Source organism: Carcharhinus amblyrhynchos, unplaced genomic scaffold (assembly GCF_965287045.1).
Source record: "Carcharhinus amblyrhynchos unplaced genomic scaffold, sCarAmb.v2.hapA chromosome_128, whole genome shotgun sequence".
Lineage (NCBI taxonomy): Eukaryota > Metazoa > Chordata > Chondrichthyes > Carcharhiniformes > Carcharhinidae > Carcharhinus > Carcharhinus amblyrhynchos.
In genome coordinates, this window is record NW_027649868.1 from 256,192 (window position 1) to 270,285 (window position 14,094).

At 44.4% G+C, this 14,094-nt stretch overlaps 1 protein-coding gene across 4 annotated transcripts in view; it reads right to left on the reverse strand.

The window, feature by feature from the left end:
- LOC145338650 (misshapen-like kinase 1) overlaps positions 1-14,094 on the reverse strand; it is a 316,064-nt gene that overhangs the window by 153,229 nt on the left and 148,741 nt on the right. For all 4 annotated transcript variants that reach the window (XM_080183038.1, XM_080183040.1, XM_080183039.1 and 1 more), the window contains exon 3: positions 2,000-2,056. In XM_080183038.1, the coding sequence (XP_080039164.1) occupies positions 2,000-2,056 (57 nt within the window). The remainder of the gene's footprint in view (positions 1-1,999; positions 2,057-14,094) is intronic.

Genomic DNA, 14,094 nt, shown 5'->3' on the forward strand with positions numbered 1-14,094 from the left:
TATTTAAATAAAACATAGAACACTACAGCACAAACAGGCCCTTCGGCCCACAAGTTGCGCCCATCATATCCCTACCTACCAGGCCTATCTATAACCCTCAATCCCATTAAATCCCATGTACTCATCCAGAAGTCTCTTAAAAGAACCCAACGAGTTCGCCTCCACCACCACTGATAGCAGCCGATTCCACTCACTCACCACCCTCTGAGTGAAAAACTTACCCCTGACATCTCCTCTGTACCTATTCCCCAGCACCTTAAACCTGTATCATCTTGTAGCGACCATGTCAACCCTGGGAAATAGCCTCTGAGAATCCACCCTATCTATACCTCTCAACACCTTATAAACCTTTATCAGGTCGCCTCTCATCCTTTGTCTCTCCAGGAAGAAAAGACCTAGCTCCTTCAACCTATCCTCATAAGGCATGTCACCCAATCCAGGCAACATCCTTGTAAATCTCCTCTGCACCCTTTCAATAGCTTCCACATCCTTCCTGTAGTGAGGCGACCAGACCTGCACACAGTCCTCCAAGTGGGGTCTGACAAGGGTCTTATAAAGTTGCAGCATTATCCTGCTAATCTCACTGATACTAATGGGCAATTTAGCATGGCCAATCCACCAAACTTGCACATCTTTGCACTCTAAGGGACAATTTGGCATGGCCAATGAGCCTAACTTGCACATCTTTGGACACTAAAGGGCAATTTAGTATGGCCATCCAACTAAGCTAGACATCTTTGGACACTAAGGGGCAATTTAGCATGGTCAACGTGCCTTGTCACCACGTTTTTTGGACTGTGGAAAGAAACCGCAGCACCCGGAAGAAACCCTTCAGACACGGGAGAATGTGCAAACTCCACACAGACATGGCCGGAATCGAACGTGGGTCCCTGGCGCTGTGAGGCAGCATTGCTACCCAATGTGCCACCGTACCACCCCTAAACATACGAAAGTAAACTTGGGAAACTTGTCCAAGTAACACCAGCACTTTAGTGTGATTGCTATCCATGTGCTCTCCATTTAGCACTCCACTTATTTCCTCCTGCTTGTTGCTCCTCTCCCAAACCCTTGCTCACATAAAAGACTCAGCGAAACAGCAGTAAGAACTGTAGAAACAGAGCACAGAAACTGTGCTAGAAGAGAGCAGTAGGGAATAATGCAGAGCTGTCCTGTGAAAACATTATTTCAGATTCTGCGCAGTCAATCTATAATACAAGTTCCCCCATAGAACTGATTCATTCAAATACGAGATGATAGATTTCTTTCATAAAATACAGCTTTGGGATGCAGTATAATTAATTTGCGGCAATGACATGGTGTGTAGAGCATGTTTGGGGGGAGTTGCTTTTTGGATCTATAGATTCCAAAACTTTAAAGTTTTTGAAGTTTATTTATTAGTGGCACAAGTAGGTTTACATTAACACAGCAATGAAGTTACTGTAACAATCCCCTAGTCGCCACACTCCAGCGCCTATTTGGGTACAGTAAGGGAGAATTAAGCACGGCTAATGCACCTAAACAGCACGCCTTTCGGACTGTGGGAGGAAACCAGAGCACCCAGAGGAAACCCATGGAGACACGGGGAGAATGTGCAGACTCCACACAGACAGTGACCCAAGCCAGAAATCGAACCTGGGTCCCTGACGCTGAGAGGCAGCAGCACTAACCACTGGGTCACCGTGCCGCCCCACGTCATTGGTTTCTCTCAACTCCTGGGAGTTTTGCAGACTAAGGGATAATGATCAATTACTATGATTTGTCAACGCCATTCTTGCTATCTGTGACCACTAGGCTGGTAGCCAGTAAATATGATGAACCTCAGCCATTTTTATAATCTAGCAATTGCTATTATAAATATCTTTTAAAAATGTTCCTTGAAAATGCTGGAAGAGATTTAAAAATAAAAATCTCTCTCAGTACCAGCCAAAGCTGCATGGTGAGATAACAGAAAAGACAGGCAGTTATTTCTATAATTGCCATAATCAAAGGCACTCCATACCTCAGTGACATCCATAACTTTGATGGCTGCAAGCTGCCCCGTTTTGACATGACGACCCTGGGAAACGGGAAATAAAAGACATCAGTTTTTGGCTTTACACAAACGTCATCCTGGAATGAACGATCTATACATTCTCATAACTGAGCTTACCTGTGCAGAGGAACAGTTTTCCGATATCGTTTGTCAATAGGGTTCAGGATAAAAACCTACAGTCACCAATGACCTGATTAATGGAGTGAGAAACTCCCGTCCGCTGACTCTGTCTACACTTCCTGCTGCCTTGGCAACGCAACCAGCATAATCAAGGACCCCATGCACCCCGGACATTCTCTCTTCCACCTTCTTCCGTTGGGAAACAGATACAAAAGTTGAGATCACGTATCAACCGAATCAAGAACAGCTTCTTCACTGCTGTCATTAGACTTTTGAATGGACCTACCTCGTATTAAGTTGATCTTTCTCTTGCTATCACTGCACCCTCACTACATTCTGCACCCTCTCCTTTCCTTCTCCCCTGTGTACTCTATGAGGAGGCAGTCTCTTGGGGAGGCGATGGCCGAATGGTATTACCGCTAGACTATTAATCCAGAAACTCAGCTAATGTTCTGGGGGACCCGGGTTCCAATCCCGCCACGGCAGATGGTGGAATTTGAATTCAATAAAAAGATATCTGCAATTAAGAATCTACTCGTGACCGTGAAGCCAATGTCAACTGCTGGAAAAACCTAGCTGGTTCACAAATGTTCTTTAAGGAAGGAAATCTGCCATCCTTACCCCGTCTGACCTACACGTGACTCCATAGCCTCAGCAATGTGGTTGACTCTCAACTGCTCTCCAAGGGCAACTAGGGATGGACAATAAATGCTGGCCCAGCCAACGACACCTATGTCCCATTAATGAACTTTTAAAAATTGAACGGTATGCTTTGTCTGTGTGATGCACAAATAATACATATCAGTTTCTCCCCATACATGTGACAATAATAAATCAAATCAAATCCTTCTCCCCAATGGAGTCTATGAACAGTATTTTTGTCTGTATAGCACACAAGAAACAATACTTTTCACTGTATCCCAATACATGACAATAATAAATCAAATCAAATCCTTTTCCTCTATGTACTTTATGAATGGTATGCTTTGTTTAGTGTGTAAGAAAGAATACTTTTCATTATAACTAATATATGTGACAATAATAAATCAAAAAATCGTGATCATATGGATGGGACAAAAAGCTGCTGGAAACCGACAGTCTGTTCACACCTATGCGTCCGCCTGCTGTCTATGTTATAGCCAACAGTCTACAGAGTCAAATTAAAGAGTCTGGCCTGACAAAAGGATACAGAACTCATGACTGAACCTATACCAAGATCTCTTTCAAAAAAAAAGCAGGGTGAACACTGCAGCAAATCCAAGCAAGGGCGGAATAATCATATAATGAAAGCCATGTACGTAAAATTGATCTCAGTCGCTTGCAGCAATGTTTAACAATGTGTATTTATTAGTCACAAGTTGGCTTACATCAACACTGCAATAAAGTTACTGTGAAAATTCCCTAGTTGCCGCACTCCAGCGCCTGCTCGGTTAACACTGAGGGGCAATTTAACATGGCCCAATGCACCTAAGCGGCACGTCTTTTCAGACTATGGGAGGAAACCGGAGGAAACCCACGCAGACAAGGGGGAGAATGTGCAAACTCTGCACAGACAGTGACCCAAGCCAGGAGTCGAACCCAGGTCCCTGGCGCTGAGAGGCAGCAGAGCTAACCACCGGGCCACTACACCAGCCTAGTATGGGAAACATCTGTGACAATTTCCCTTCAAAAGGTGAGAGTGAGAAAAATTGAACTGAAACTGCAAGTTAAGCTTCCCCCCTCCTTTGCTTCCTTTAAGTTTTACTTCAGAAATGTTGACTTGTTTAAGTACCTAATGGAAAGAGCTATTTTTGTTTTTCTGATTGTTTCCTGTCCCTTACCTGCGCTTCGTTTTACATTCTCTGTCTCCAGGAGTACATAAGGCATCAATTAGAGGAGGAGCAAAGGCAGTTAGAGATCCTACAGCAGCAGCTTCTGCAGGAACAGGCTCTGCTTCTGGTAAATGGTGCAGGCCGCAAACCCTCATCCTCTCACATCATTCCAAGGATGTTACAAAGAACAAAGAACAAAGAACAACACAGCACGGGAAACATGGGATGGAACATTTGAGCTATAACGGGAGATGGGATAGGCTTGGAGTGTTTTCTCTAGAGTGGAGAAGGCTGAGGGGGGACATGATTGAGATATATAAGGTTAGGAGGGGCAGAGAGTAGCTGTTCCCCTAGGTTGAGGGGTCAATCACGAGGGGGCTTAGTTTTAGGGTGAGGAACAGTAGTTTTAGAAGGGATTAGAGAAAACATTTTTTTCACGCAGAGGGTGGTAGGAATCTGGAATGCACTGCCTGGGAAGGCTAGAAACCTTACAAACTATTTGGGTGAGCACTTGAAATATAACATTCAAGGATCAGGGACAGGTGCTGAAAAACGGGATCAGTGCGACTTTAGAGCTATTCATTCTCAGTGTTGAACTGATGGGCCAAAGAGCCATTGCTGTGCTGTAAGTTCATCATCCAGCCAGACTTGCGTAAGTCCAGTTCTCACAATCCAATATAGCAGTCTGGCAAATGCAGGACACTGTGCTCAGAAGTACTTCTCTCTTCAACTCTGGCCCCCTGTGCAACCCTGACATCCTTTGCCACACTATTTATTGGCAGTCATATCTTTGGCTGTCCAGACCCCAAACCTGGAGGTCCCTCCCTAAATCGCTTTGTCTAGAAATGCTGTGTGAATGTTAGTTTGTGCTAACTGACTCAGTTATTTGACATCCGCAGTAGCATAAGTCAACATATCTGCTTAGCGATGAGTTCCGTTTTCAAAACATTGTCTAAGGTACTTGAGAAAGGCCCATAGGGTCAACTGGCCACAGAAGTAAAAGTCCGTAGAATCGAAATGAAAATGGGAAGTTGATTCCAAGATCGGCTCAGTGGCCAGAACCAACGGACACTAACTGACAACCTTTGTGCGACTGGAAGGCTGTTTCCAGTTAGGAACCAGTTAGGTTCGATGGGCATAGTACTAGGCCCCTTGCTTTTCATGCCATACATATCAATGGTTTAGATGCAGATGTAGGAGCAGTGGCATGGTAGTTAGCACTGCTGCCTCAAAGCACCAAGGACCCAGGATCGATTCCCGGCTTGGGTTACTGTCTGCGTGGAGTCTGCAAGTTCTCCCAGTATCTGTTTTCCTTCGGGTGCTCTGGTTTCCTCCCGCAGTCCAAAGATGTGCAGGTTAGGTGGATTAGCCACGCTAAACTGCCCCTTAGTGTCTAAAGATGTGTGGGTTGTGTGGATTGACAAATGCTAAATTGCCCCCAAGTGTCCAAAGATGAGTGGGTTGGGTTGATTGGCCCTTGGTGCCAGTGGGATTAGCCGGGTAAATACATGGCATTACTGGGATAGAGGCTGGATGGGATTGTCGTTGGTGCAGGTTTAATGGGCCGAACAGGCTCCTTCTGCACTGTAAGGATTCTATGATTCCATAATCATAGATTCGCCAACGATACAAAGGTTGGTGGTGTTGTGGATAGTCTGGAGGGATGTCAGAAGTTGCAGCGTGACATAGATAGGATGCAAGACTGGGCGGAGAAGTGGCAGATTGACTTCAACGTGGATAAATGTGTAATGGTCCATTTTGGCAGGACCAATGGGATGAAGGAATACAATATCAAGGGTAGGACTCTTAGCAGTGTAGGGGATCAGAAGGACCTTGGGGTCCGGGTCCGGAGGACTCTGAGATCGGCCTTGCAGGTAGAGGCTGTGGTCAAGAAGGCGTATGGTGTACTGGCCTTCATTAATCGAGGGATTGAGTTTAGGAGTCAGGAGGTAATGCTGCAACTTTATAAGACCCTTGTCAGACCCCACTTGGAGTACTGTGCACGCTTCTGGTCGCCTCACTACAGGAAGGATGTGGAAGCTATTGAGAGGGTGCAGAGGAGATTTACAAAGATGTTGCCTGGATTAGGAGGCATGACTTATGAAGATAGGTTGAGGGAGCTCGGTCTCTTCTCCCTGGAGAGACGAAGGTTGAGAGGCGACCTGGTAGAGGTTTATAAGATGTTGAGAGGTATAGATAGGGTGGATTCTCAGAGGCTATTTCCCAGGGCTGAAACGGTCGCTACGAGAGAACACAGGTTTAAGGTGCTGGGGAGCAAGTACAGAGGAGATGTTGGGGTAAGTTTTTCACTCAGAGGGTGGTGAGTGAGTGCAATCAGCTGCCGTCGGTAGTGGTAGAGGCGAACTCGCTGTGGTCTTTTAAAAGATGAGTACATGGGATTTAATGGGATTGGGAGTTACAGATAGCTCTATGGCCTGGTAGGTATGGATATGATCAGCGCAACTTGTGGGCCGAAGGGCCTGTCTGTGCTGTAGTGTTCTGTGTTCTATAAGAACAAATGCCATTTTAAGATTCATACACCTAGCAAATTACAATTATTCAGTGGTAGTAATAAGAAAAGGTCCAGGATGGGTGCACTCCACCTCAGTGCCCACCACCACCATCCCACCCTTTGCTTTTAAACAGAATACGTAAACGTGAAAGCACATCCCGTGAAACAGATTTTATCACAGCTCCTGAATCAAATTAGTTCTTTTCGATGCTGCCCATGCAGAACACTTTGATGGATCGGTCTCCTTGCTGCTCATTTTTAGCTTTTCATATTTCGCCAGCTGCCATAAGTGATAAGTCTGATCTTCATGAGCATACTGGAGTACACGAAGAACACATCTCTTTTGCTTCCTCTCCCATAGAATCCCAACAGTGCAGGAGGGGGCCATCTGGCCCACTGAATCTGCACCAACTCTCCGAAAGACAATCTTATTCAGGCCTACTCCCTCCCGATCCCAGTAACTGCCTCACGTATTTACTATGGCTAATCCACCTGACCTACACATCTAAGGTGGAGGGAATGTACTAAAGGCTTACGTTCACACTGCAATGAAGTTACAGTGAAAATCTCCCAGTCGCCACACTCCAGCGTCTATTTGGATGACACTGAGGGAGAATTTAGCATGGCCGATGCACCTAACCAGCACGTCTTTAGGACTGTGGGAAGAAACCGGAGCATCAAAGGAAACCCACACAACACGGGGGGAGAACATGCAGACTCCGCACAGACAGTGACCCGAGCCGGGAATCGGAGCTGAGCCTCCGGGAACCCCCGGAACCAGGGCGCTATGAAGCAGCAGTGTTATCCACTATGCCAACATCCTTCCCTGACCATCTTACCCAGGCTAACACCGCCCCACCTCCCACCCCACCAACATCTCAGTAATTCCCTCCCGCCCCACTTCCCCCCATTTACTATCTAACCCACCTAACCTACACATTTCAAGCAGCGAGCGTAGTGAACGTACCAAAAATGATAGAATCACAGAGTCCGTACAGTGTAGTAGGAGGCCACTGAGCCCGTCGCGTCTGTACCGAATCTTACCAAATAACCCCTCATGTATTAACCCCGCTAATCCCCTTAACGTATATATCTTGGGACAATAGGGGGCCATTTAGCATGGCTAATCCACCTAACCTGCACCTCTTTGGACACTGAAGGACAACATGGTATGATTAATGAACCTAACCTGCACACCTTTGGACTGTGGGAGGAAACCAGAGCATCCAGAGAAAACCCACGCAGACATGGGGCGAATGTGTAAACTGTACACAGACAGTGACCCAAGGCTGGAATTGAACCCGGGTCTCTGGCACAGTGAGACAGCAGTGATAACCACTGTGGCACTATGCTGTTAAAGAGGAAAACGGTCATGAACTGAGACCAGTCTTGCCTTTTTCTTTAAAGTTGGAAAATTGTATGAGGAAGAAAGGGCCGAGGCTGAGAAGAGGTTCCAGTTCCTGGAACTGTGACAAATTATGTTTCAACTCAGCAGACACAGGGAGGAGAAACGCTGTGTAGATGGAACACTTGCAAGTCGAAAGGAACAAGCGGAGGAGAAGCAACCAGAAATATCAATTGGGTGTACCCAAATAAAAATAAGTGCTGCAAAGTTACTTTCACTTAAGAATGCAGATGTAAGCAACACCTTCGCTGGGACTGTAAAGTGCAAGGACAACTGTGAATGGTTCCTTATAAGTTCATGAACTGCAGTGGGGGAAAATAACTCAACCGCACAATTATAGATTTTGAATTTTTAAACATGGTTTACATCACTGGAAAGGACTTCAAGTTTTTTTTAAAGTTTATTTATTGTTATCTCAAGCTTACATTAACACTCAATGAAGTTACCCTAGTCGCCACACTCTGGCGCCTGTTCGGGTGACACTAAGGGAGAATTTAACATGGCCAATACACCCTAACCAGCACTGTAACTTTTGGACTGTGGGAGGAAATCAAATAAATACTATCAAATAAACTGGCTGGACTTTAACCTGGTGTTGTGAGGCTTCCTACGGAGGAAATCCATCCAGGCACGGGGAGAACATGCAAACTCCACATGGACAGTGACCCAAGCCGGGAATTGAACTCGGTTCCCGGGCGCTGTGAGGCAGCAGTGCTAACCACTGCGCCACCGTGCCGCCCTATCTGTGGTTACAGGAGATAGCAGTGGAGGGACACTCATCTGAACAGAACAATTTAAAGCTTTTAAAACTTCGTTCTTTTCTAAAAAAAAGTATAATGGGACTAATTTGTGCTACCAAATGGTACTCCTCCCCAAAATAAGATCAGTCCACCCGTACCATGCATCATTAAGATCAGGATCTTGACAGTTTCAAAAATCCTTCATGTTGTTATTTTTAAACTTTGTTTCAATTTCTAATCTTGTCTCGCATTCACCAAAAATATCTCAGCTGAACTCCAGAGGGGAAGTTAGAGTGAGGATTCTTTACAAGGCAGCACTCCCTCTGGCAACTGAGGAAACGACAAATCAAAAAAAAGTCAAGAACTTAGGGGGACTAATCTCCAACGCTATCGTAGCACCCACAACACTCAAGTGACTCTGAATCCTGAATAAAGAAATTCGCCATCACCGAGGAAGGGGTACTTAGCGACTTGTTGGAACTGTGGGTTGACAAGCTCCTAGGTTTTGATGGATTTCAGTTTGACTTTATTTATTGGTGTCACTGTAGAATCCCTACATTGCAGAAGGAGACCATTCATTCAATCGCAGCTATACCAACAATAATCTACCTAGGCCCTATCCGCAAAACACCACATATTTACTCTGCTAATCCCCCGATACTAAAGGTCAATTTAAGTTTAATTTTACTTATCTGTGTCACAAAGAGGCTTCTGTTAACAATGCAATTAAGTTATTGCGAAAATCCCCTAGTCGCCACACTCCGGTGCCTGTTCGGGTAACACTGAGGGAGAATTTAGCGCGGCCAATGCACCAGTCTTTCGGACAGTGTGAGGAAACTGGAGCACCCGGAGGAAACAAATGCAGACACAGGAACAATGTGCAGACTTGTAACCCAAACTAGGAATCGAAACCAGGTCCCTGGGTGCTGTGAAGAAGCAGTGCCACCGTGCCACCCATAGCGCCCACAACACTCGATAAGTGAGACTGAAGCCTGAGTAAAGAAAACTACCACCACCAAGGAAGCAGTACTTAGCAAATTGTTGATGGTTCAGGCCCAATGGGCTGAATAGCCTCCTTCTGTATAGTTGGGATTCTACGATTCTGGAACTGTGGGTTGCTAAGTCCCCAGATCCTGCTGGATTTCAGCCTAGGGACGTTAAAGAAGTGGTTGCTGAGATAGCTGATGTATCGGTTTTAATTTTCCAAAACTCACTACTTTGACAGGACAAATAAAAAAGCATATTATCGCAGCATGAGAGTTGAGAGAGATTGGAATATAGAGGGAACTAGGAGTCCTATCATATGAATCGCACAAGGTTAGTATGCAGAAACATCAAATAATTAGCAAAGATAGTAGAATATTATCATCTATTGCAAGGGAAATGGAACACAAGAATAGGGAAGTTATGCTTCAGCTTTCCAGGGCATTGGGGAGGCCACATCAAGACTATTGTGTACAGTAGTGGACTCCTTGTTTAAGGAAACAAGTAAATACGTTGGAAGCAGTTCAGAGAAGGTTCCACTAGGTTAATAAGTAGAATGGGCGCAATGTGTTTTATGAGGAAAGGCTGGACTTGTATCTACTGGCATTTAGGTGAGTAAGAGGCGACATGATTGAAACATGTAAAATCCTAACAGGGTGGATGTGGAGAGGATGTTTCCTCCTATGACAGAATCTAGAATTAGTGGTCACTGCTTAAAAATAATGGTAGCCCATTTAAGGTGGGGATGAGGAATTTTTTTTTCTCTCAGATGGCCAAGACACTTTGAAATTCTCTTCTTCAGAAGGTGAGGCAGAATCACTGAATATCTTCAAGGCAGAAGTTGGCTGATTCTTGATAAGCAAGGGAGTGAAGGGTTACCAGAGGTCAGCAGGAATGTGAAGTCGAGGTTAAAATTAGAGCAGCCATGATCTTATTGAGTTGTGGAACAGGCTCAAGAGACACAGTGGCCTACTCCTGCTCCTAATTTATATGATGTATAAATCACTTGATTGGCATCCTATCCACCACCTTAAACATCCATTCCCTCCATCATCTCTGCTCTGCCCAAGACCGAAAGAAACTACAAAGGGTCGTGAAGATAGCCCAGTCCATCAGGCATCCATTGACTCCGTCTATATCTCCCGCTGCCTTGGAAAAGCAGCCAGCACAATCAAGGACTCCGTGCACCCTGAACATTCTCTCTTACATCTTTTTCTATCAGGAAAAAGATACAAAAGTTTGAGAAAATGACTCAAGAACAGCTTTTTCTCTGCTGCCATCAGATTCTTGAATGGAACTGCTAATCTTTCTCTACATCCTAGCCGTGACTGTAACACTGCATTCTGCACCCTCTCCTTTCCATGTCCCCAATGTACTCTACGAACGGTATGCTTTGTCTGTATAGCGTGCAAAAAGCAATACTTTTCACTGTATCACAATGTTTGTGACAATAATAAATCAAATTTAACCCTTCTCCCCTATGTATTCTATGAACGGTATGCTTTATCTGTATAACGCGCAAGAAACAATGCTTTTCAGTGCATCCCAATACATGTGACAATAATAAATCAAATTTAATCCTTCTCTCCTATATACTCTATGAATGGTATGCTTTGCCTGTATAGCACGCAAAAAATAATACTTTTCACTACGTCCAAATACACGTGACAATAACAATCCAAATGATCAGATTATTGAAGCTGCACATTGTGCCATTCACAAAATAACAGCGCAGCAAATCAACAAGGCTTCTTTAGCAACCCCCTACCAGATCCCCAAGTTTAAGGTCAAGTGTACATTGCTGTTGGCCATTTTACACACAGAGCTTTCATGATATCTTTCAAGCATGTAAATTAACTGTTGTACAAAGTATGAGAAGGGTGTGGGGAGAAAGAGGCCATTCCCGAGAAGGACAAGGGTTGCAGCTGCATGGGAACACCATCACATACATTTGGTATCTCCATAGTCTGATTATTCCAATATTCATGATGTAGGTATGCCGGCGTTGGACTGGCGTAAACACAGTAAAAAGTCTAACAACACCAGGTTTTAGTCCAACCGATTTATTTGATAATAAACACACAAGCTTTCGGGGTTAGTCCCTTCGTTTACTATCAAATAAATCGGTTGGACTAAAACCTGGTGTTGTCAGACGTTTTACTGTATTCCAATATTGTCAAACACACAGCACTTCCAAACCATTGACAATGTGGCACCAGGAGCCAACTTAGCATTCGATCAAGACCTGCCTTTTTCATCCCACACCCTTCTCATACTAACACTTTGTACAGCAGTTCATTTACATGCATGAAAGATATGAACTTGTATTCTGTGTGTAAAATGGCCGACAGCAATCTACACTTGACCTCAAGTTTCAGAAAACCAGAATACATTCACTGCGATGCCAATACCTTAAGTGGAATTATAAAATCTCTACAGTCCATCATGTCTACAACAACTCTCCAACAGAGCATCTTACTCAAAACCCTATCCCTATAACTCCATGTATTTAACCCCCCTGACCCACACATCTTTGGACATGAAGGGGCGAATAAGCTTGGCCAATCCACTTAACCTGCACATCTTTGGACCCTAAGGGGCAATTTAGCATGGCCAATCTATCTAGCCTGAACATCTTTGGACACTAAGGAGCAATTTAGCATGGCCAATCCACCTAACCTGCACATTTTGGGACACTACAAGGCAACTTAGCATGGCCAATCCATTTAACCTACACATCTTAGGACACTAAGGGACAATTTAGCATGGCCAATTCATCTAACCTGCACATCTTTGGAGTGCAGGAGGCTCCAAGCAGGCTCCAAGGGCTGACTGGCCTACCCCTGTTTCTATTTGCTATGATTGGTTATGGGCAGATGTCCAGATCTCCTGCAGGTAGTGGATGCAGCAAATTTGGAGTAGTTTAGACTGTCTGCAAGGAAGAACAATTTCTCACGGGGCCTCAGCAATTCGAAAGCGACTTGCGGCCATAGTCCTGCTGCACACTGGTGTGGTAACGTTGTGACGGCATCACGCACACTTGGTACTGTGAGAATGGAAGTCAATCCTCAGGCCAGCTGACTGGTGAGGTGATGCCAACCAAGCCACACTGTAATAAGTCCTCAGAGGGCAGAAGCCCCCTCATCAGAATACTTTATTCACATATCTGACAACAGCATACAGAGTGCTCTCAGTTAGCAGCTTACACTAGGAGTCCCAGAAGAACTGACACACCTGGTTAAATACAAAGCAAATGGCTCCCTGATTGGCCCATCAATTTGGCCCTTAATCACGGAGTTCATATTTTAACAGGCCCACCTCAATTGCCTAATTAATGTCTTTGCACACACATTCGTTGCTCCTTCACGCAGAGACAGGTGACCCGATTCTGAAGTCAATTGACAAGAGCAGAGTTCTGACACTACTTTCCCAACACCAGATCTTTAAACGTACAGACACAAAGGACAATTTGAGCTGCCAGTCATACTGGTTTTGCTGATCTTTGACCCTTTGTTTTAATAAGATTGCATCAATGAAAGTATTTACAGCCCACAGTATTGATGTACTGTAGGCGGCTGTAAGATTAACGGGTGTTTTTGTTTTAAAGTAGGTCGCTGGTATATTCTAAAACTGGTTAAACTAAAAATAATTCTACTGTACTGAGCATAAATTAGAAGATAATACTTGTTCCAAGCGTGACTGGAGAGTTACCAAATCTTGATATCAGGTTTCTGACATACATTACAGCACCTCCATAGCAAACTGTAACGCAAGCACTGGAGATATTTTGTAAGACTGAAAACAGGAAAACGGTGGTTGGTACTGCTGCCTCAATGCCAGGGATCTGGGATTGGTTCCTGTTTTTTTTTAAAATTTGACTTATTATTGTCATGTATTGGGATACAGTGAAAAGTATTGTTTCTTGTGCACTGTACAGACAAAGCATACCGTTCATAGAGTACATAGGGGAGAAGGATTTGATTTATTATTGTCACATGTATTGGGATACAGTGAAAAGTATTGTTTCTTGTGCACTATACAGACAAAGCATATGAGTGAAGAATTTGATTTTATTCTTGTCACATGTATAAGTACACTGTGAAAAGTACTGTTTCTCGCGCGCTATACAGACAAAACATGCCATTCATAGAGAAGGAAAGGAGAGAGTGCAGAATGTAGTTTTAGCACTATAGCTAGGGTGTAGAGAAAGACCAACTTAATACGAAGTAGATCCATTCAAAAGTCTGATGGCAGCAGGGAAAAAGCTGTTAAGTCGGTTGGTGTGTGACCTCAGACTTTTGTACCTTTTTCCTGATGGAAGGCGGCGGAAGAGAGAAATTCCTTAATTATGCTGACTGTTTTTCCGAGGCAGTGTTAAGTGTATTCAGAATCAATGGATGGGAGGATGGTTTGCATGATGGCTTGGGCGACATTCACAATCCTTTTTACTTTTTTTCCAGTCTTGGACACATCAGGAGCCATACCAAGCT